This window comes from Pongo pygmaeus, chromosome 11, assembly GCF_028885625.2.
Source record: "Pongo pygmaeus isolate AG05252 chromosome 11, NHGRI_mPonPyg2-v2.0_pri, whole genome shotgun sequence".
NCBI classification, from domain to species: domain Eukaryota; kingdom Metazoa; phylum Chordata; class Mammalia; order Primates; family Hominidae; genus Pongo; species Pongo pygmaeus.
This window is the reverse complement of record NC_072384.2, coordinates 100,946,256-100,970,526: the sequence shown is the minus strand read 5'-3', so window position 1 is coordinate 100,970,526 and position 24,271 is coordinate 100,946,256. Positions and strand designations below refer to the sequence as shown.

Below are 24,271 nucleotides of genomic sequence, written 5' to 3'. Positions count from 1 at the left end.
TTTTGAAAAATAAAATATTATTTTATGTTTCAGATTGATCATACAATTACAGAAGAGGCAAAATGAATCTCTAGTGCCAGCAAAGTGATTGGTGGTTGCCTGGGCCAGGGGCAAGATGGTGACACAAGGGGGCATAGGATACTTTTTGGGATAATGGAAAATTTGAGGTGGTAGCTACACCGATATACACATTTGTCAACATGCGCTGAATTTAAATAGGTGCATTTTATGATGTGTAAATTACACTTCAATAAAGTTGATTTTAAAAGAAAAAACTGCACACTGGCAGCAGGGACACCACAGTGTTTCAGTGTTCAGGGCACGCAGTCAACATTTGCGGACTGCAGAGAGTCTGGCGCCATGAGCCTCATGTAGCCCCTCAGGGCTGGATTCCAGGAGGAGGGCTGGCTGGTAACGGACAAGGCCTGACTCAGAGCAGGTGACAGGTAACAGCACAGGCTGTGCACAAGACAATTTGCCAAAGTGATGGGAAAGCTGTGAGCTTATGGGTGCAAGGAACACATAAGAGCCAGATGCTATGGGTCAAATTGTGTCTGTTCTAAATATTTGTGTTGAAGTCCCAGCACTCCAGCCCCAGTTCTTCAGAATGTTGCCTTATCCAAATAAGGCAGAGCCTTTACTACAGAGGTAATCAAGTTAAAATGAGCTACTTAAGACGGGCCCTAATCCCATATGACTGATGTCCTTGTGAGAAGTGGAAATTTGGACCCAGATGTACCCACAGAACTTCATGTGAAGAGAGAGATCACGGTGATGTTTCTAGAAGCCAAGGAGTGCCCAAGTTTGCCAGCAAACCAGCAGGAGCTAGAGGAAAGGCAGGGGGCAGAGTGCCCTGCACAGCACTCAGAGGGAACCAGGCCTGCTGACGCCTCCAGAACTGTGAGGGAACATGTTTCTATTGTTCAGGCCAGGCAGGCTGTGCTACTTTGTTTCAGCAGCCCCAGCCAGCGAATACACCAGATCACCCACAGGCACAGAGACTAGCTTCACCAACTTCTTCAGTTCCTGCAGAACCTCTAGGTAGAACTTGAAGAGGAAGCTGATGACTAGGGTCCTCTTGAATTCCACCTGGCCACCCAGAGCTGAGCCTAGGAGCGAGACTTCATCCAGAAGCAGCCTGCAAGCCTCATCCAGCATCAGCTCATTCCAGCGCCCGGGAGGGTCAAAGGCAGGAAGGAATTGGTTAGAGGGCAGTTTCTAGCATGGCATGATATGGGATAGTGACCTTTTAGAGACCCCAGAGTTTCCTCTGGAAACTCAGAAATCACCTAATCAAGCTGCTTAGGGAAACCAAGGCCTGGGAAGGCTGCATCGAGTGGCCCAAGGGTCATGGCAGGGTGAGAATGGGACCTGCAACTTGAACATGAACACGTTCCACAGCCAGACATGCTAGAATCAAGTATTAAATAAGCAGAGCAGGCCGGGAATGATGGCTCACGCCTGTAACCCTAGCACTTTGGGAGGCTGAGGCAGCTGGATCGTTTGAGCCCGGTAGTTTGAGACCAGAATGGGCAACATGGTGAAACCCCATCTCTACTAAAAACACAAAAATTAGCTGGGTGTGGTGGTGCACACTTGTAATTCCAGCTACTCAGGAGGCTGAGCACGAAAATCACTTGAACCCAGGAGGCAGAGGTTGCAATGAAGCCGAGATTGCACCACTGCACTCCAGCCTGGGTGCCAGAGTGAGACTTCATCTCAAAAACAACAACAAAACAGACCACGAGGGCCAATTCCATTGTGAACTGAACAGGACTCAGACTTGGAGACTGACTTCACTGAGGAAGAAGTAGAGTGCACTTAATGGCGGGAGCGTTAGGTGCCGCTTGGACACTGCCCAGTGTGGGTTTGCTAGACTTTTTTTTTTTGAAACAGTCTTGCTCTGTCACCTAGGTTGGAGTGTAGTGGCATGATCGCTACTCACTGCAGCCTCAACCTCCAGGGCTCAAGTGATCCTCTTGTCTCAGCCTCCTGATGAGCTGGGACTACAGGTGCATGCTACCATGCCCAGCTAATTAAAAAAAAAAAAAAAAATGTATATATATATGTAAAATAGAGATGGGGTCTCGTTTTGTTGCCCAGGCTGGTTTTGAATTCCTAAGCTCAAGCAATCCTCCTGCCTTGGCCTCCCACATTGCTGGGATTATAGGCATAAGCCATGACACCAGGATGGCTTGGCTGTTGATCTGTGTAAGAGAACGAGGGCAGATGGGAAAAAATCACCTGCTGGCTGAACTCAGGCCAGGTCATTTTTGTTGTATACCTCATCCAAAGACTGGCATCCAATTAATCAAAGTCAAATAAGGTTTAATTCATTTAGCAAAATGACAGAAAGAACAAGCAGTGATTTTCATGTAAGAGTTTCTATCTTCCCAGGGCTTCACTGATGCTTGCCAGAGACAGATCTCCACTTGTTTTATTTAACAGCAAGCTTCCCCCTCAGGGTGCGGGCTTTTGGCTTACCTCCCGAGGAGCTGCTGGCAGGATCTGTGTGCACTGATGGTGGCAGCCCCCACCCCTCCATAGGCGATGCTCAGGTCCTCAATGCTGTCTGTGCCTTCTTTGAGAAGGACTCGCATGCCAGCATTCACGTGGGGCAAGGCGTTCTGCTGGCACTGAGCCTGTCGGAAGGCTGACACAAATTCCCACTGTGGAGACAAAAACGATTTGGGGTTATCTGATATGTCAAAACTAAGAACGTGGTTTATGCTTCTTGTTGCCACTAATTAATCACTTAGACACAATCTAACAAGACACCAAAGACAGTTGGCACGATTAGAGGACACCTTGGTTGACTTCTCGTTCAAAGTGAGAACAGCGTCCTCCCCAAGGCCCACTCTCAAGGCCTTGGACACCCTCAAGGAACAGGGACCACCGTGCACTCTCCCTTGGAGGCCAGTATGCCTCTGCATGGGATGCTGTGGGAACTCACGCCTGGACACCCGTCCATGTGCTGGCATTGCCAGGGGCCATTCCCTCCAGTCTTCAGACACCTTTTCCCCATGAGGGTGGAGGAGCCCTCCTAATGCAGGGGCTTTTAAAGGTGATTTGTTGAAAGTACAAAGCAGACCCACCACATTGCTTGGCTGGTAGAAATGATTGCTTTTCCACTTGACAAAGCACAAAAGGGAGCCGAGCAAAGCTTTCCAACAGTGGCTAGGGAATCTTGTGTCAGGAGGAAGAGTCAAAGGTGATGGCTGCCCCAGCTGACCCCTTGGCACCATGACCTTTGGTGAGCCGAGGTGGGGTCCACAAAGACGGCCTGTGCCCCTTTGTGCATTTCCATCTGTGCCGCCACCAAGGGTGCACATGTTTGAGTGGGCTTGTTTTTCCGTCTGCTGCCTTTTCATGGATTTAAATGGGAACACATTTCAAAGTTTCCATTCCAAAGGAAAAACTAATGAAGATCACACATGGCTGAAAGCATAACTTATGACTCCCTCCATAACCAGGCTGCCCCCCGGCTTTTGGTGCTGCTAATTAATCACACAGACACAATCTAACAAGACACCTGGCACAGTCAGAGCTGTGCTGGTTGGAATGTAGGCATGGTTGTAGGAGGCAGGGGTGCCCCAAAGGAGCCCCCCACTGTTGATCTCTGCCTGGTCCCTCCCTGCTGCTGGGCCGGTGAGCTGATCTATTGCCTTGGCTGGAGCTGGAGCTGTGCTCCAGGTGGAGATGGCTGTGGCTGAGCTGGGAAAGCAGAGACCTTCAGCCAATGGTAACGACCAATGCCCCTGTAGAAGAACACTACTGCTACTGTAGCAGAAGGCCCCGGATGGGGAGTGGGCCATCCTCATCATCTTGGTGCCCCAGAGTCTTGGCTGCTCCTCTCTGGGACTTTGGGGGCTGAGCTAGTGTGTGTGTGTGTGTGTGTGTGTGTGTGTGTGTGTGTGTGTGTGTGTGTGTGTGTGTGTGTGTGTGTGTGTGTGTAGCATTGCCTCTCTCTGGGAAGACTATCCTCTTGGATTCAGGTACAGCTTTGGCAGAGGCACAGGGAGCAGGCAGTGAGGACAGAAGGTCAACTCCATAGCTGACTGGGTGGCTGCATCAGCTGCAGGGATTCTGACTTAGCAAACAACTAGAGGCCCTCCTGCGCCCATGAACTATTGGCTAGAGTCGGGTGTGGGACAGCTGAGCCCTAGCCCCCATCTCCCTGTGGGTCAGTTAGAGACACTCCATTTGACAGCCCGAGAGCTTGAACTCGTGGCCATGAGGGGCATGGTGGTGTGACCACAGGCCCTCAGCAGGCTCCACCCTGCAGCTAGAACAACAGCCCTACATCCACACCCGGAGCTGCCTGCTCTTGGCTGTCGGAGGGCCTTGGTGCTGGCCCAATCCGCAGTTGGACAGGAAACAGGTTTGCAGGGCAGAGTTATTTTCTTTCCATCTGTTTTTAGATTTCTAAAGATGACTGGACTCATTTATGAAAAAGGAAAAACCACCCTCAAAAGCAACCAGCGGAATTCTGACCTTTTAAGAGTGCAGGATATGCACAGATTCCAAAATTTCCTCTGGCTTAAGGTCTGCACTTGCCAGCCCAGCAAGAAAATGTTCATTTAGAGGAATCCGCCGCGTACCTTCTGTGGAAGAGAATTATATTTCTGCACAGTCACAACAAGGAGAGAAAGATTATTCTGTTCTTTTAAATGTCAGCAGTGGAGAAGGAAAGGCCAGCTTCCTCTACACAGAGCAAGGCTGAGGTCTGAGTCCACGGCAAAGTCACAGGGTCCCATCATGGGGTCCCAGGTGGTGGCACCGTCATGACATTATATTCTCTCATCAGCATATGCGCTATGTGAACCGGGGTCGCTTCTGCCTTGAAGGCTCACTGGGCCTGTGGTTAACTACATAGAACCTGTTCAGTGCTTATGATCACTTGTTAAGCCAACAACTTTAAGCCAACACACGATTTGTTTGCACTTCTAACTATTCAATTCAGTTCAAGCCACTGACTTTGCCTTTTGTTCTTCCTGCTGTTGTCAGCTCTTGAGACAGACACTTACACCTTTAAAACGAAGTGAAAAATTCTGAAATCTCCTTCTAGCCCATTTGCCCCCTCTTGGTGACCACAACTGTGCCCTCTGGCCCACAGGAGTGCAGTGAGGAGATCAAACTATGGCCTGGGGACTGTGACATGCGTTTGATCCCTGGCACAGTGAGCGCTGTGCTGGTTGGAATGTAGGTATGCTTGTGAGGAAGCAGGGTGCCCCAAAGGAGGCTCCCACGGTTGATCTCTGCCTGGCCCCTCCCTGCTGCTGGGCCAGCGAGCTGATCTACTGCCTTCGCTGGAGCCGGGGCTGTGCTGTGGGTGGAGATGGCTCTAGCTGAGCTGGGAAAGCAGGCCTTCAGCCAATGGTAACGACCAACGCCCCAGCACAGCCTGGCATGTAGTTGCATCCAGTCAAGGGGGTATTAGTATCTGGGGGGCAGCTGGGGGCGGTGTGAGTGTGCTGGGCGCTTGGGGAGATGAAAGGGAGGTTTAGTGGGCAGCCACCCCAAGGGAACGTTCCTCTCAGCTAGCAATTAAAATCAATCACTGCCTACCCCTTCCCAGGGGCCCACCACGACCTGTATGGATGTCTACTGTGTGTCCTCACCAGCCTTGTAGCTTCTTACACAGCAACTAGGGGGTGGGGATGCAGCTTTGAGGGCACTGTGTGGGGGCCTCGGACTCTGTGTGTTGGCGGAGGGAGCCCATGATGAGAACGGGGGAGCAGAGAGCAGTCCCTTGGCCCATAGGGAGGGTGCGCACTGCAACCTCGCCCTCAGCTTAGCCTCTGCACGTCACCTCTGGTGTTTACTGGTCAAGCAAGACACGTGGGCGAACATGTGAGCTAACTATGTGGTCCCAGGTTGTGTGCGTGTGTGGTGTCAGAAGGAAACACCAGCTGCCTTTTGGATCAGTGCACCTTCCCTCATGAGCTGGGCTCCCCATGGTGAATTGAGAACCACAGACTTGGGCTCTGACTTAAAGCAATTCCTTAAAAGAAGAAATAAAAAAGACAAAAGATCTCTAGGTGCTGTTCAGAGTGTTTGGAGGCAGCTTACCTGCTGAAATCAGATTGAGGGTAGCATTGCCCACAGCAAGAATTGGATTCAGGTCCGAATAGCAATGCCGGCTTATCACATGCCCCCCTAAGGACTAAGGAGAGAGAGTTACAGCTCAGTCATTCTATCTCTCAGCTTCTCTACCCCGAAGGCACCTGCTGATGGTCCTCTTAGTGGCCATGAAAGGGTCAAGAGGAATCTCAGTCAGTTCAGTCTTTCTCTCTTTTGCAGAGGGCGTGGGTTCAGCTTGTCAGGGAGGGCCCCTCCCACTGGCTTCTTTGGATGGGAAGAGGACTCGAGGGTGCCTAGCACTTACCTAACACCAGTGTGTTCCACGCACCATCTAACCCCTGACACAACAACCCAGTGAGGTGGGTGTCTTTATCCCTATTTTACAGATGAAGACACTGAAGCACAGAGAAATTATGAAACTTGACCAATGTCCCCAGTTAGGAAGGGGGAGGCCTGGGATTCAGATTCAAGCAGGGAGGCTCAGCGGCCTATTCTGAGCCACCCCACTCAGCCCTGGCCACAGTGAAGATGGCCATGGTGTTGGCTACAGAGGTGCCATCTTGCCTTGGTGCACAAGGTCTCAGCCTCGTCTCTTGTGGGCTTCTGAAATGGCCAGACTTCACATGGGCTGTGTCAGTGTTCTGAGGCATCCACACAGTTGGACAGAGAATTGCCTTTTCACTCTTTTTAGGGAGCCCTCACTCAGATCTGATGGAGCCTGTAGCATTTCAGAACTTGGGAGGGAAATGACTGGCCATTGAACTCAAGATTCTCCTCCCAGCACAGGGAAGGAATCTACGGTGACCTGGTTGCTGTGGTCTGGACTGGAACACAGGTGAGGACAGGGAATCCTCATTCCTTTATGAGCAGCTCCATTTTACATTTTTTTTAGTTCCCCTGAGTTGAAATCTGGCTCCCTGGACCCTCATCTGTCAGTTATTCTTCTACTCTCTGCTCATATGTAATAACACATCAGACCTCAGAAGTCTAGACATAGTCCAAGGCAGCTCTCATGTTCCCTTTGCCTGTCCTCCCACCCCTAGTCCTCTTTTTGGGGTGGTTTCCAACCCCTCATTCTCCTGCCACCTTCTTCTCACCAGTGTACCTCGTCAGAGTTCCTGACTGGGGAGAGAACATTTTGGAATCACTTGAGAGCTGTTTTAAAGGAAACATGTCCTCCCTGGTTTTCCATATCCCAAAGATTTCTGCTCTATAATTGAAGGTATGCAGGGGAAGGAGCATATGTGTTTCAAAAACCTAACTGTGTCTCTTTTCCTTTCTTTTGAGGTCAAAATCAACCAGATCTTCAAGTATACCTCCCAGATCTGACCTTCTTTCTCCAGCTGTGTTTTGAACAGTCCAGAGTAGAGAAGGCTACCCTCCTTGTTTCAGATACTCTATTTTGTTAATGCAGCCTAAGACTAAACTAAGTTCTTGGACAAGCTTATCATGAAACTAGCAAAACCATAACCTCCTTTTCTCACCTGTGATGCTGCTAAGCCACTCTTTTGAGCTTGACTTATAGTTCTTCTTCTTCTTCTTTTTTTTTTTTTTTAGATAAAGTCTTGCTCTGTTGCCCAGACTGGAGTGCAGTGCCATGATCTCCGCTCACTGTGACCTCTACCTCCTGGGTTCAAGCAATCCTCCCACCTCAGCCTCCCGAGTAGCTGGAATTACAGTCGTGTACCACCATGCCCAGCTATTTTTTGTATTTTTAGTAGAGACAGGTTTCACCATATTGGCCAGGCTGGTCTCGAACTCCTGACCTCAAGAGATCCACCCGCCTTGGTCTCCCAAAGTGCTGGGATTACAGTCGTGAGCCACTTCTCCCGGCCTATAGTTGTTTCTTAAATATTTTTATTAATGCTTATTAATTTTAAACATTTACTGTGCCTGTTGCTTCAGTCTGCTGAGACCTTTTTGCATACTGATTCTGCCAACGCATATCTCAACATTTCAGTGAGGTTCAGAAATAGGTGCGGTGTGTCCAGTGGTTGAAACCAGGGAACATACCGCCATATTCTGGATCTGCTGGCCTGCCAGACTCCTCAGGTGCTTCAGGAGGGCTCGGTACGTCTGTGTTTTCTCCTCTGGGAGCTCAACTATCCTCTCAGCCAAGATGTCCTGCATCTGGGCCAGGCTGCAGCCAGCACCTGTTGTCAGTCCTGGAAAGCAACTTGTTTTTACTAGTGACATAAGAGGAGCAGCTGAATTGTAATCATGGCACGAGGACCTCAGTGTTTGGCCAGTGCAGTGAGTATCCACATTGGCTCACAGAGAATCGCTGGGAACTCCAAAACAGCACAGATGCCCCACTCTCAGATAAATTCAATTAGAATCTCTGCTGCTTTTTTTTTTTTTTTGAGACAGAGTCTTACTCTGTTGCCCAGGCTGGAGTGCAGTGGTGCAATCTTGGCTCACTGCAACCTCCACCTCCCAGGTTCAAGCGATTCTCATGCCTCAGCCTCCCAAGTAGCCGGGATTACAGGCACCTGCCATAGCCCCAGCTAATTTTTTTTTAGACCGAGTTTCGCTCTTGTTGCCAAGACTGGAGTGCAATGGCGCGATCTTGGCTCACCTCAACTTCCGCCTCCCAGGTTCGAGCGATTCTCCTGCCTCAGCCTCTTAAGTAGCTGGGATTACAGGCATGCGCCACCATGTCTGGCTAATTTTGTATTTTTAGTAGAGATGGAGTTTCTCCATGTTGGTCAGGCTCATCTCGAACTCCTGACCTCAGGTGATCCTCCCGCCTCGGCCTCCCAAAGTGCTGGGATTACAGGAGTGAGCCACCTGCCTGGCCTAATTTTGTACTTTTAATAGAGATGGTGTTTCACCATATTGGCTAGGCTGGTCTCGAACTCCTCACCTCAAGTGATCTTCCCGCCTTGGCCTCCCAAAGTGCTGAGATTACAGGCGTGAGCCACTGCGCCCAGCCTGGATCTCTGCAGCTTTTTAAAAGGCTTCAAGGTGTTTTTACACAGCCAGAGTGAGATCCCCTGGGCTGGTCCACATTCTTCTTTTGATAGACACAAGGAAATAGAGGCTAGAGAGAAGGAATGACAGCAAAAACTTGCAGGTGGCAGACCTTACTAGAATTTTCCATGACCTCCTCCTGACTGATTGTGGTGAAGCTATGCAAAGTTGCTTTGTGATTAAGGGAGATAAATCGAATGGCATTAAAATAAGGCAAAGGTCATTCAATTCTCCAGGTCATTGTCTAAAATCTATAATGCTTGGATTTCAGGTTTTGCACTTGATACTCAAAATCTTCAACAATCAGTTTCGTGAGGGGCACTGGTCAATTGGCCCATGCAAGGAGCTGCTCCAGCCATTTATGTTGAGCGTTACTGGGTATGAGGAAGTTGGGGGCTCCTGGGAAGGGTCCAGGGAAGTAATGGGAGGGCATCTAGCAGGATCGAAGTAACGTTATTTGCTAACTGGCAAGGAAATAATTCAAAATTTCAACAAACTTTGGAGCCATAAGTTGTGAGGATTGGCAGGATATTAGCATGAGCTTCAGGGTTTTTCTTCAGTAAGGATGAAAGGGTTCAAATCAGTCTTCAAAAGTGAAGTAGTCACCCAAACCCCCAGGAGATGAGTTAGGAAGCCTTTTAAAATTAATCCTTCACACCCTGGGGTTTGCAGAATGAAACGCTAACGTAGAGTGATTTGACATTACTGGCTGGGCTGGTTCTAATTGCAGTTAGTCTGTTTTTATCAGGTGGGGCTTTGATTTATCTCTTGTTGACTAATCTTTGAGAATATTTCACCTGCTTATATAGCTGTATTTTGTCAATATTAAGAATGTACTTGGCATGACAGCTCCCCCACCTTGCCAGCATACTCATGCAACACCCCGCTGCCTCAGTAATCTCAGATAATTTAGTTGATGAGGGAACCATGAGCTGCTCCTTGTTATCCTTATGCTAAACAAATCTAAACTATCCCTCCCCGCTGGAATGTCTCAGCCTGGATTTCTCACCCTGTTTCTGTTTTAGTGTCTCCTACACTGTACTCTGTAACAGGGGATCTAATTTCATCCCAGACCCATCAGTGATGGTGTGTTGCTTCCTTATCACAGGTTTCACTGGAGCCTGTTCTTTAACTTCTGGAACGTCCTGGCCTGCCTTATCTTTGCAGGAGTGCTAGGAAAACCAAGCTTTTTTTTTTTTTTTTTTTTTTTTGGTCACACAATTCCTTCTCCCTAAGGAGAAGACCCAGAGCCTTATTAGTGGAGGAGAAACCAGAAGCAAAAAGACATAATTATTATTAAGGTCAGAAGCATCACATAGACCAGCATCACCACCTCTTATATGACACAGATGGAAAAGGGCAGTTCAATCCCAGTGGGGACTGAAGTATCCCTGTCTGCTCTATTGCCTGAATCCTCATAAGAGTTCAAACACAGTTTGAAGCCAAATAATTCCATTTCCATTGCACACATCACCACCTCACCTCATGCTAGGCACGACACACCTTATGCCAGGCTATACTGAGAACATTCTACGTACTGTGGTTCTATTCATATTTTATTCCATCTCTGGTCACAAAATCTAGCTTTCTTCCAATGCAAGTGAAAAGAACTTCAACTTTGATTCTCAGAAAGGGCATTTCAGTGGAACTCTATGCTTTTCAGAGTTCATGGGTCTATGGGGTAAACATGCAATGACTTTCTGGAGCACTCACTATACTAAAGATTTTGAGAAAACAAATGTATACTGAGCCAAACATGTAGGTGATATGGTTGAGCATGCAAACCTTAAACAAATGTTTAAGTCAAAATTACAGCTGTGCAAAAATGTATTTCCTGGGTGCGCTGGTGGGGAACACATCTGGCTCCAGTGCATCCCACCCCCGCCAGTGTCCTTCACTCATCTGGGACTTAGGAAAAGTTCGAGAATCGTGGAAACTTTCCTGCAAGCCACTAGAGGGTACTCATGCTTTAATTTTAAGAGCCCTAAAGGAAGGTGCATTGTTTGTTTTAGCTCTGCTTTTCAGAGACCAAACTGAACAGTCAACTCACATAGCTAATTGTACAGGCTGTGGGGTGGAACTGAGGGGTGGAATGGCAGTAACAAAAAGAGTGTTGGCCAGGCACAGTGGCTTACGCCTGTAATCCCAGCATTTTGGGAGGCTGAGGTAGGAGGATCACCTGAGGTCAGCAGTCTGACAGCAGCCTGGCCAACGTAGTGAAACCCCATATCTACTAAAAATACAAAAATTAGCTGGGCGTGGTGGCGGGCACCTGTAATCCCAGCTACTCAGGAGGCTGAGACAGGATAGTCACGTGAACCTGGGAGGTGGAGGTTGCAGTGAGCTGAGATGGCGCCACTGCACCCCAGCTTGGGCAACAGAGTGAGACTCCATCTCAGAAACAAAAAACAAAAAACAAAACAAAACAAAAGAGTGCTGAATTGGGAGTGGGAGACCTTGTAATCTCACCTCCAGCCAGACTAGGGACCTTAGGCTAGTCTACTTTCCTTTTGCATCTTGGCTTCCTCATTTGTAAGATGAGAGACTTGGATTATATTGGGAATTAAATTAGGCTCTGAAGGGCCCTCTCAGGGACAAATAAGGGTGGCTCAGAGACAGGGAGGGATGGTGAAAAGTCTTTCTCCTCCTTCAAACAGATCAGTTTATTTTCATCTTCTTATTTAATATTTGTGTGAGGATAGGGTTGTGGCGCTAAAAAGAAGTTTGCAGATGGGGCTAAATGATGCCTGGGGTAGGGTTGGGCCAGGGCCTCCTGCCATCACCTCTGCTTAGACAGGCGGTCTATGTGTCCAGCTGTCCATTCTGCCATTCCCTCTCCCTCTCCTTTCCCTTCTGCCAACACCAAGATTTCAGGTAAATCTAAGCACATTCCTGTTTTTCTAAATGGCATTAAGTTTTGCTACCTGAATTGTCCCAAGGCTGAAGCTGTGAAACCTTGGTGCTGAGCAAAACCAGGAAGGATCCCTTCCCTTGCAAACAGGTGGGGTCAGGCCAGGGAAGATCCAGCTTGCTGATGTGCGGTGCAATCTAGTTTGGCTGGTGATGATTAGCGGCCAGGAAGGTGGGACTTCTGGATGGCAGTGATGCCACCATGGCGGATCCCCTCCCCTGTCCCCCACTGGCCCTCACTGAGCCACCACAAACACATGGTGACCTACAGCTCAATCTTGACAAAAGCTTTCAGTTCAGTCACTCTACCTGTTTCCTGTGTTAAGGAAGTCATCATTACACTGCGTCCCATTGCATTCAAATTCCTGTCCTGCTCATTCATTTTTTTCTGTTAATTCATTGATCAGCCACCGACTGAGTGCTTATACTGCATGCATAGGACTAGGAGCTCAGGGGATGAAGAAAGGAGTAAAATAAGGTTCCTTTTACTAAAGGGTTTGCCATGCATCTCAAATGCCAAGTCTTGTGTGTTTACTGCCTTCTTTGTGAGTTCCGCCTTGCCTGATATAGTACTCTGCACTACTCATTTAAAAAATGAAGAATAACTGGAAATATACAGGAGAAGACAAACAGATGAGGAGGTTCTGAGTTGTTTGGCAAGTGTTAGTTTAGTGCAGGGATCGCCCCATTGACATCCTACTAAAAATACCAGGAACTCACCATCACTTGTTTTTGTCACCATACTCAGCTCAGAGATCCTTGCAGGAGAGAGGAGAACTGGATGAAAATGTCCTTGAGATTTCATTGCAGGTCCTGAAGAGTAGAGACAGTTAGGAATGGGACAGTTATTTTAGAGACAATTAGGAGAGAGAAAATGCCTTTTTTCATGCATTGATATTTTCTTTTCTTCTTTTTTTTAAGTGGAGATGGGGTTTTGCCATGTTGGCCAGGCAGGTCTCAGGTGATCTGCCCACCTCGAACTCCCAAAGCGTTGAGATTACAGGTGTGAGCCACTGCTCCAGGCCTTGAAATTTTCTTATAAGAGATTCAGATACATTAGAGATTGACAGTAAATGTGTACAGATGTGAAAGCAGTGGTTATATACCGCTGCCAAATAAATTTATATATGTATGTATCTATTTATGCACTATGTCCATATAAAAATTGGAAATAGAAAGGATAAGATGCCCTTTTTTTTTTTTTTTTTTTTTTTGAGATAGAGTTTCTGTCACCCAGGCTGGAGTGCAATGGTGCAATCTTGGCTCACTGCAACCTCTGCCTCCCAGGCTCAAGCGATTCTCCTGCCTCAGCCTCCCAAGTAACTGGGATTACAGGCACATGCCACTGCACCCGGCTAATTTTGTATTTTTAGTAGAGACGAGGTTTCTCCATGTTGGTCAGGCTGGTCTTGAACTCCTGACTTCAGGTGATCCACCCACCTTGGCCTCCCAAAGTGCTGGGATTACAGGTGTGAACCATCACGCCTGGCCAAGATGCTCTTAAAACACTCCTGCACATAGTTACCGGGAGACATATAGAAGAATATTTGTAATGCCAAAACAAGCTGTTCTCCAGCAATATAACAGATGTCAAAGTGTTCCATGTTCATATGATGGAATACAGCACAGCTACATGCAACAATATGGATGCATCTCAGGTCAAGTATGTTGAACAAAAAGCAAATTGCAGAAGAATAATACCCTGGGATTCTTACTGTTATTATTGGGAGTGGGAGATGTTGTAACCTGACCAGAGGTCAGTACTCTCCCTCCAGTCCATTTATGTGAAGTTCAGAAATATGCAAAGCTAAACAACATATTGTTTAAGGATTCAAATATATGTGGTAAAATTATAAAAATAAGGAAGAGAATGACCAACACAATATTCAGGCTAATGAGTACCTTCGAGGAGGAAGGGAAGGAAAGGGGATGTAGCTTGAGAGGGCCCACAGGGGTCTTCAAAGTTCTTGGTAAAGTTTGTGTTCTTAAAGTGGATGTGGGTGGTAACTGAGTGTGCACTGTATTGTTAATATCCCTATACATATTTTATAAAATTCTTACTAAATTCATTCAATATTTAACAAAAAACAAAAACGAATAAGACAAAGTCAATGATAAAAAACCCTCTATGCCGGGCGTGGTGGCTCACGCTTGCAATCCCAGCACTTTGGGAGGCCGAAGCTGGTGGATCACCTGAGGTCAGAAGTTTGAGATCAGCCTGGCCAACATGGTGAAACTCTGTCTCTACTAAAAATACAAAAAAGGCTGGTGTGGTGGCTCACACTTGTAATCCCAGCACTTCAGGAGGCCAAAGTGGGTGGATCATGAGGTCAAGAGATCTAGACCATCCTGGCCAACATGGTGAAACCCATCTCTACTAAAAATACAAAAATTAGCTGGATGTGGTGGCGTGCACCTGTAGTCCCAGGTACTTGGGAGGCTGAGGCAGGAGATTTGCTTGAACTTGGGAGGCGGAGGTTGCAGTGAGCTGAGATCGCGCCACTGCACTCCAGACTGGGTGACAAGAATGAAACTCCATCTCAAAAAAAAAAAAAACAAACAAACCAAAAAACCCCACAAAAAACCCTCTAATACTTTCCTCCCACATCTCTGGGGTCCAGGGTATATGCACATCCAACTTTGGAGACCACTGGCTTTATTATAAAGGATGAAGTTTTCATCCCTAAAAAGTAGTTTCTGTAGACTGAGAACAGAGTAAGGGACAGGAAGTTCAGCCCAGCATTAAGGGTGGAATGAGAACTGGGTAATCACTTACCCAGTGAGGTGTTGCCCAGAATGAGAGGGGCTTCGGGGTGTTTCACTTTCAGCTCCAGGAGATCCTTGAGGGTCCCAGGCGAGATCCAGGTAACTCTCTCTCCATAGAAGGTCAGCGTTTGTTTTTCTGGATTCTCTGCCATCCTCTAAGGGCAAATGACAAGTATGTGTGCCCGTGTGCATGCCTGTCCTTCCGGCTTATTCAAGGCCCCAGGTGGAAATGTGTTTCTCTACAGAGATGTCAGGGGTTCTGGGGTGTACTTGCCTAAAAAGATACTCACTATACCCATTGGCTAATGCCTGAATTTTCATAATTGGATGGCTTTCTGGGGACAAGTAGCAATATAAACTGGCACCTGTTATTGACCATTCAGTGTGTATTAATTTAGCATAATTTAGTCTTATGGCTTTAAAAATCATAATTACACTAATGCTCCTAAATTAATATCTTCAGCCTGGCTTTTTCCTCTGAAATCCAAGCTCATATCTGAATGAGTACTTGATGTTACCTCCTAGATGTGTAATAGGCATCTCAAATTTAATATGTCTCTTGGACTGGCTTAGAGTTATAAAGGTAAAAAGTTAATATTTCAGAAACTGAGCTCCTCATATCCAATCCCCTTCCAAGCCCCCAAAGAGAAACCTCCAAAAGGAAAACTCCCCTCTTCCTCCGGAGGTCTTCCCCATCTCTGTAAATGGCCATTCCATGCTCCCAGCTGTCCAAAGCCCTGGAGTCAGCCTTGAAGCCTCTCTCTCTTCCACCCTCACAGCTTATCCACCAGCAAATCTTACTGGCTTTTCTACCAAAATACATCCCGAATATACTCGCTTCTCACTCCTTCCACCCGAGCAGACTGGCACAGCCACCACCATCTCTCAGGATGGCGTTAGTCCTCTGACAAGGTTCATGCTCCTTCCTTCCCCCTCTGCAGGCCATTCTCAATACAGCAGCCAGAATGATCCTGTTACCACTTCAACTGGAGCATGCCCCTCCTCTATCCAGCCTGTTAGCTTCTCACCCTACACACAGTAAAAGCCGAGCAGCATGAAGTCCAGCATGGTCTGCCCCTGACAGCTCCTTGGCCTTCCCCTTGCTCACTCTGCCCCAGCCAGGCTGGACCATGCTCTGTCTCTGATCAGGCCTGGTGTTCTCCTGCCCTTGGGGCCTTTGCATTTGCTGTTCCTATGGCCTGGATTGCTCGTCTCCCTCTTCGGCTGGGAGGGCTGGCTCCCTCACTTCCTTCCAGACTTTCTTCACATGTTATACTCTCAGAGTTTTCTTTGGGCAGGATATCTAAAATTGCAACTCCATGCATCCTATCCTTCTCTGCTTTATTTTTTTCTCCTTAATACTTCTCAATCACTAACAGACTATATCCTTTCAAAAATTATTTATTATTTTTTGGGAGGACAGGGCCTCACTCTGCTGCCCAGGCTGGAGTGCAGTGGCACGATCTTGGCTCACTGCAGCCTTGACCTCCCAGGCTCAAGCAATCCTCCCACCTCAGCCTCCCAAGTAGCTGGGACGACAGGTGAGTGCCACCACAGCTGGCTAATTTTCTGTAGAGACTGGGTTTCGCCATGTCTGGCTGGTCTCCAACTCTTGGGCCCAAACCATCTGCCTGCCTTGGCCTCCCAAAGTGCTGGGATTACAGGCACGAGCCACCGCACCTGGCCACACTGTATCTTTTATCTATTATTTTGCTTATTATCTGCCTCTCTCACCAGATTACAAGCTCCTTGAGGGCAGGTGTTTTGTTAGTTTTGTTCCCTGCTGTATATTCAGTACCTAGAACAGCGTCTGGCATGTTGCTGGATGGATAAATACTGGTTGAATGAATAAACAAACACATTAGAACCCCTTCAGAAATAGGTGTTTGATAGAATAGGACTGCTGAATTTCTGCAAAGAAAGATACTGATGGGAGGAAGGCTGAAAGGTAGGGGTGTCTCCTGGAAGTGTTCCTTGGGGTGAATGTGCTGGAATGGGCCAGAAGACCAAGGAGAAGCTTAGCAGTGCTGTCTCCTGGACAGCCACTAGTGACACATTCCAAATGACAATGATGAGAGTAATGAAGAAATCATTTACAAAATCGCCACAGCGGAGGCTTCAGGGAAGCGGAGGCTTCAGGGTCAGGCAGGGCGTGGCGGGGAGGCAAGCAGTCATCTTCATCTGATCAAACATTTCCACAATTTGACAATTTCAAGGGAAGGAAAATGGAGACTTTATAAAACCGAGTTTATAACCAATGATATTTAAACGAGTATGTAAAATATCCAGCTCGTCTTACCAAGAGTTCTGGGGGAAATATGAGCTCCTGGGTTGGATCCAAGGAATGAAACTCCTCTTTCGCAAATAACTTCGTGCAAATCTTTATAAAAGGAAGAAACAGATGGCTCTGTCAGCCCAGCTCAATTGGAAACAGCCTTGTAATTCTTTATAGGAATTAGGCAACATGAACGTAGTGATAACTCTCCTAGTCTCCCTGGACAGGTAAATAGTTCAAACCAAATAATTTAAAATAGGAATCTTGTTTTAAGAGAAATACTGATTTGCCACTAATGCAACACTAAAGAAAAGAGTATTCTATGAAATAGTACAAAGAGTATTCTGGAAAACACCAAGACAGTCTATGAAAAACTGTGAGAGGTTAAATAAATTAGGAAAATCCTCTCCATTGTGCCCCACATGCCCACGCTTAAACACACACACACACACAATTTGACTTTAATAACAATAGTTAACGTTTATTAAGTGCTTGCATTCCAAATGCTTTTACATGTAATTTATTTAATCTTCACAATAATTGAATAAAGAAAGTAAATTATCTCCATTTTACCCTGTAGGAAACCAAAGCACAGTGAAAAGTTACCCAAACTGTAATCCTGTCTGAATCAGATCTGTTTTAGCTTTGGAAAACACTTCTTGCCAGAAGAACATTCCTGAAGAGATAAGGAAAACTGGGAGAGAACTGTGGAGCACAGAGGTGGATGTGGGTGTGCTGGAGAAGAGAATATATAGGCTGAAAGGTAGACAGATCAGGGTTCACTCACTCTGAGGTCAGCACTCTAACCTTTCCAATGGAAAGGTCCTTAACCTCTTTAAGGATTAAATGAAAATAACCCATATTTTGAAGGGTAATTGTGATAATAGGTAAAATGACCTGATATTTGTCCAACACTTCCCCTCTTTTTCTATCTCTCTGAGGTTTTCCCAGGCTCCAGAAAAAAATAAAAACACTTGTAATTCTTCCTTGATAAGGTTCTTAGTAGGGCCACAGGTTAGGCATTTCAGGATGACATCTGTTTTTGCGTTAGTTGGCGTTAGAAGTATAGGCAGTGCCTGAGGGCAATAATGTGGTATATATCTAAAACTAGAAATAAGTTTGTGCTGGGGAATTAAAATATAAAACAAACATAATAAATGAACGCTGAGAAATGAAAAGTTTTCTTAAACAGATCCCAGGCCAAGATTTAACGGCTACCCAAGTGGAAGATCTTAACATCGCTTAAAGAGAAGGGGGAGCCGCTCGGGCAGACACCTGGCCTCATGCAGGTCCAGTCTGCTGGAAGAGAAGGGTCTTCTATGGCGCTGCCCCTTAAGGCTATGCAATTGCTCTGTGTCCATGCTCACCAAGCAAATTTCTCCTTGTAATTTGGCTTCTTTGTGTTTTCCTATAGGGAAAGGATCTGTGGCTCAGTGATGGCAAGATCCACTTTATAATTGTGTTTCTCTTCATAAATGAATATGGGGCTCATTCCAGTTTAAACGTCATGGTCTTTTGAGTTTGGTTAAAGTGAGTCAGGTGGTCCCTAGAGCCCAGTCATTGCCCAAATAGAATTCCCGAGACCACAAAACTGAGAATTGACTTTAGGATATATTGACCCCAGCAAGGCATTGATCGTCTGTAAAGCGGTTGTGAGGGGTGAAGCCCCCTCCCTTGGGCAGCATTCCTCTGTGTCACGGCACACTTTCTTTAGACACAATTAAGGTGACGGTGGGAGCCAAGAATGGGAAAAAGGTATGTGTGAAGGATAGAAACACGCGGGTTTGTCTGTGGTCGCTCTCAGATTTCCTCGCTTACTGGGAGCTGATTCTGTATTTTATCCTGTATTTCAAGTTCTCTAAGTAATATCTTTAAGAATATGGCAGTGCCGTTTTTTTCCTGGAAAGGAGCATCTCTCAGGGAACAAAGCCAGAGACCGGAATGTTTAAGGCTGGACTTCCTAGCTAGGGGGCCACTGACTCGTGTGTGACTGTGGACGGCTCCTCAGCCCTCTGGGACTCCAGCGCCCTCTGTCTACAAAGGAGGAGACATGACAGAAGACGGCTCTGCAGGGGCAAGTATGGAATCCACTTCCACCTGAGAATGCGACCCATCCAGAGTGGGCGGAAGTGCTTTGTTTCTGGTCTGAGTGTTTTTGTCTTCCTGTTGTTCCAGCCTTTCTGACTACGAAGGGGAAAATCGGAGTGTGGGCTTTGATTACCACTTTCCGCAGCTCCCAGAGGAAAAGAGTAATATTTGCACATGCGCTTCGGACAGCTGTAAGCAGAGAATGACCATGAAAATAAGCAAGCACAGTTTCAACACTGGGTCTGCATTAAGCAAGACTCACAGTGAGCAGACAAAACAAACAAAAGGACTCACTTCATTTTTCTTGCCAAGTGGGGAAGAGTCGTTTTCTCCCCAATCCAAGCAGCATTTTCCCATTCCTTTCTGTTGACAGCTATTTGACTCCTAAGAAGGTGAAATGCCTTAGATTAAAAACTTTTGAGTAGGTAAATGGGAATGTGCCTTGAAAGGTTGGCAATTTAAATGAAACTTCAGACTTTTTAAGCCACTGTTGGTGGTTTCTATTGGAACACGGATAATCACAAGGTATTTCTTCTTTTGCTTATTTTTAAGAATAATACATATAAAGTATATAAGATACATAATTTGATAGGTAATATACAAAATATATAATATAAAATGATAATATAGAATATAGAGAGGTGTAAAAGAAATAAACTATCATTACTCTATTCCACTGATAATGTTTCACATTTGGGATTGTATTAGTACATTTATATAGTACATAGTATGTGAACATTTTTGTTCATTACACGTACAGCTTTGTGTACATATATGAATTTTTAGGTTAATTCCTAGTGGAAAATTAATTGATAGATGCTTTACAGGGCAATAATAATTTATAAGAAGAAAAAAGAAAACCATTTTAGAAACCAGATCTCCCAGACATTTGGGATGTGGATGGAGCTGTCTGGGGATGAGTTGACAATGAGTTTTAAAGCAGGTTTCCCTTTGCTGGCTCTTTCACTTCCCATTTCTTCTAAACTTACCTCTTGTGTCTTTTTCCTTGAGTAAGTTCTCCTAAGTCCCTACCACAATACTTTCTTCCAGACACTTCAGTTCTTTGTCTCTACTTGAATGTTTTGAGCTGCCATCTTTCCAATTTTATCCAAGAAGCAAAAACAGCTGGGCCAAGCAAGCAGCACCTGTCTTTCTCAAAGCTCTGAGAGCTTCCACGGTGCACCATGAACCAATAACGGAAAAAGCCAGTCATCTCTTGGCCCACTCGATATTAGCCTTGTGTATTCCCTCTGAGACTGGGTTGCTTCACCCACTAAAGTCCCGTAAGACATGCTGGCTACCAGGTTGGGTGGCTGAACACATTTTTGCCTTTATCCCCAGACGTGCCTGGAAAGGTAGATAATAACATCTGTATCCACAGGCAAAGATGCTTCCTTTAGCTTTTTTCGTTTGTATTTCACAAGTGCTTTTTCACTCTACACCAGCCATTTGCTGGGCTTACAAGCGATTTCATCTACTTCTCAGCATGTTAACTTCGGCTCCCTCACGTGGCAGTAGACATCTGGGAAATGCATGCACGGTGACCTGCCTGGTTCTAGGACACGGGACACACCTCCTGGTCTACTTCTGGGCCCACCTCTACGATCTGTGGAGCCTCAGCAAAGAGTGCAAACAAAGGCCCCCAGCCTGGTGCCTGCTGGCCTTCTCCTCTACCCTGGCTCTGTTCTGTGCTGTGAGGAGCCTGAGCACTGCAGCCTGAACAGCCAAGCTCAGTCTACTCCCTCCACACACAGCTGCTCCTTGGCCACCCTCTGACCTAGGGGTGCAGACCCTGCTGTTATGATCTGCCCTAGACGGACTCAGATAAGAAGCTTATGTGTGGTCTAACAGTGGGGTCAAGGCCATCCATGGAGAATGATCTAGAAAAGGGGTGAGGTTTCAGGTGGGCAAGTCATCCTGGTGCCTTGAACTCCCGAGAATCGCTGGAGGAGGACCAGAGAGGAGCCCTCTAAAGTATGGGTCCCCTTTTTTGGTCCTAAGGGCTGTACTGCCCACATTCATCCTGCCCTCAGCAGAGAACCACCAGATGTGCCTGTTTGGTCTCCCTGTCAAACACTATTCACATGTCAATGACGTCCTCAATGATAGCAGTGACTATTTGTGGAACTCTTACTAAGTGCCAAGCAAGACTTATGTGATTTTCTCAAGGGCCCAGTGAAGAATCCCCATTTTGTAGGGGAAACTCCCTGTGCTCTTGTATTTGGAGGGAATTTTGGGTTCCACTCTATGTATTCAGCTTCTTGTCTGCTCACACCTTCTCAGCTGGTTGGATTCTGGAACTGACCTTGCCTCACCAAAGCAAACTCCACCCCCTTGCATCCTTTGTCCCTTTGGGTTTGCCGATGCCCTCTGACTTGCCTGTCCAGATGCTTTGCTGAACTAGTTACAGAAAATGTCTGGGCAGCTGGTTGGATATCTGACTTCCCTCTGTGATTTTGATTGGACAACATCAAAGGTGTGACAACATTCCCCCAGTCCTCAACAAAAAGCTAAAACTCCAGTGAGTTGGTTGGAGCTAACTCAGTAGGTCTCCCTGACAGTCTGTTGAGATGGTCTAAAAAATTTTAATTCCTCTGTCCCTGGCCTTGATCAGCTGTCATTGTCATTCTTGCTGCATAAAGTGTCCCCACAGTCACCTACTTACCATGCAGAAAGTCCTTCCACTCTCAAGTATTGGCCGATACCCAGTGCAGCGGCATAGATTACCTAATCAATCAGAGAAGAAGTATGGTTGTTAGTAGGCTTTGTATTTACTGGTTTCTTTTGTCTTTTGAAAGTTAAATAGATCTAGGTTTTTTTTTTTAAAGGGGTCTCACAATGTTGCCTAGGCTGTATTCAAACTCCTGGTCTCCTACCTCAGCCTCCTGAGTAGCTTGGGCTACAGGTATGCAGCACTGAGCATGGTTCCCAACTTTTTTAAAAAGGATATTTTAACATCTGCCAAGTGGTTTAATGCTTTATTCCTCTACTTGGAATATTATCCTGCCCACTACCTCAATTCCAGTTTTATTCTTTGTCTTAAAGATGATAGCCTAGTTGGCGAGCTCACTTTCTTCATCTATTAATTCATTAATTCAATGTCGATCTATTGACAACTATATTTCAGATACTAGGTAAGATAACGGGGATCCTCAAAGAGAAAACCTGGGCGGTTTCTAAGGCCATCATGCCTTGGATGGTTTGTCAGTGATGCTCCTCGGATGCTTTTAGATTATTACATCAGAATCTCCTGGGGGCATTTTTAAAAAATGCAGATTCCTAACCCTGCTCCAATTCTCCTGAATCAGCCATTTAGGGGTAGGCCCAGGAATCTGCATTCCAGACGTCTGCAGGTAATTCTACTGCACGGACTTTCCATTCTATTGCTGTTTCATGTAATAACATTTGAGAACCTCAGGTTTCCAAAGATGAAGGCCTAGGGGGTGGGAGTGAAAGAGAGTCAGTGTGGCAGTTTATCTGGCAAGGCTTCACAGAGAAGCCTGGGCTTGAAGGATGAGCAGGCTGTGGAATGGTAGAGAGCTGGGGAGAGGCATTCTGGGTTCTCAGAGCAGCAGGCACAGGTGCAGAAGAGATGGGGTTGGGAGGGGACTGGCCTGCAGGGAGCCATGGAGAGTAGGAGGAAGCATGAGTTAGGGAGGTCAAGTAGTTGGACTTCTCTGAATGCCTGGTGAAGGAGGTTAGGCTTGGCCATGCTTTAGGCATAAGGAGCTGCTGAGGGATCTCAAATAGGAGAGGGACCTAAGGAGGGTGGGGAAGTCCACCAGCAGCTGGCAGATTAGGGGAGTGTGTCTGTGCTCCCGATCAGCCCTCAACCTAAGAATTTGTGTATTTAACAGATAACTTGTTTAGGGATTATTAACACCTGAAATGGGTGTTTATTGATTCTTCAAAAGGGATATGATTATGGACTCTTCTTCAGTAACTTAAACCCATTGAAGATTTTAAAGAATTCTTTTTTTTTTTTTGAGATGGAGTCTTGCTCTGTTGCCCAGGCTGGAGTGCAGTGGTGCGATCTCGACTCACTGCAACCTCTACCTCCCAGGTTCAAGCAATTCTCCTGCCTCAGCCTCCCAAGTAGCTGGATTACAGGTGCACGCTGCCATGCCCAGCTAATTTTCATATTTTTAGTAGAGATGGGGTTTCGCCATGTTGGCCAGGCTGGTCTTGAGCTCCTGACTTCAAGTGATCCGCCCGCCTTGGCCTCCCAATGTGCTGGGATTACAGGTGTGAACCACCGTGCCTGGCCTAAAGGATTCTTTTGGTATGTGAAGGGCCATGTTAGGGGTTGAGTTATGTCCCCACAAAAGACATGTTCAAGTGCTAAACCCTGGAACCTGTGAATATGAACTTATTTGGAAATAGGTTCTCTGCAGATGTAATCAAGTTAAAATGAAGTGATACTGGGTTAAGGTAGGCCCAATTTGATTATTGGTGTCCTATAAGAAGAGGGAAATTTGGACACAGACACATGGGGGAGAAGACCATATGAGGATGGAAACACAGATTGGAGTGATGCATCTACAAGCCAAGAAATGCCAAGGAAGGAAATGCCATTGTTAAGCAGCAGAAGCTAGGCAGGGGTGAGGCAGGGGTGAGGAAGGGTCCTCCCAGAGAGCCTTCATAGAGAACATGGCCCTGTGGATGCCTTGCTATCAGACTTAAAGCCTCCAGCGCTGGGGGAGAATACATTTCTGCTATTTTTTTTTTTTTTTTTTGAGACGGAGCCTTTCTCTGTTGCCCAAGCTGGAGTGCAGTGGCACGATCTCGGCTCACTGCAACCTCCGCCTCCCAGGTTCGAGCGATTCTCCTGCCTCAGCTTCCTGAGTAGCTGGGATTACAGGCAAGCGTCACCATGCCCGGCTTATTTTTGTTTCCCCATGCTGGCCAGGCTGATGGGTTTCCCCATATTGGCCAGGCTGGTCTCGAACTCCTGATCTCAGGTGATCCGCCCGCCTTGGCCTCCCAAAGTGCTGGGATTACAGGTGTGAGCCACTGTACCTGGCCCATTTCTGCTATTTTAAGACCAGCAGTTTGTGGTACTGAGTTAGGGCAGCCCTGAGAAATGAATACAGGCCCTTAACAAAGGAAGCCAAATAAGTTACTGGATAGAAAATGGGGTGTTAAGTGGGTGGTGTGGAGTGTATGCACTGTGCT

General features: G+C 46.6%; 1 protein-coding gene across 1 annotated transcript in view; it reads right to left on the bottom strand.

The window, feature by feature from the left end:
* Positions 1-24,271, bottom strand: part of LOC129031073 (aldehyde oxidase 2-like) — a 76,930-nt gene that overhangs the window by 44,880 nt on the left and 7,779 nt on the right. Inside the window, 10 exon segments of the mRNA XM_054476822.1 lie at positions 991-1,175; positions 2,486-2,669; positions 4,495-4,604; positions 6,073-6,166; positions 8,098-8,249; positions 12,688-12,780; positions 14,744-14,888; positions 17,033-17,113; positions 19,391-19,480; positions 21,762-21,823. Of these exon segments, the coding sequence (XP_054332797.1) occupies positions 991-1,175; positions 2,486-2,669; positions 4,495-4,604; positions 6,073-6,166; positions 8,098-8,249; positions 12,688-12,780; positions 14,744-14,888; positions 17,033-17,113; positions 19,391-19,480; positions 21,762-21,823 (1,196 nt within the window).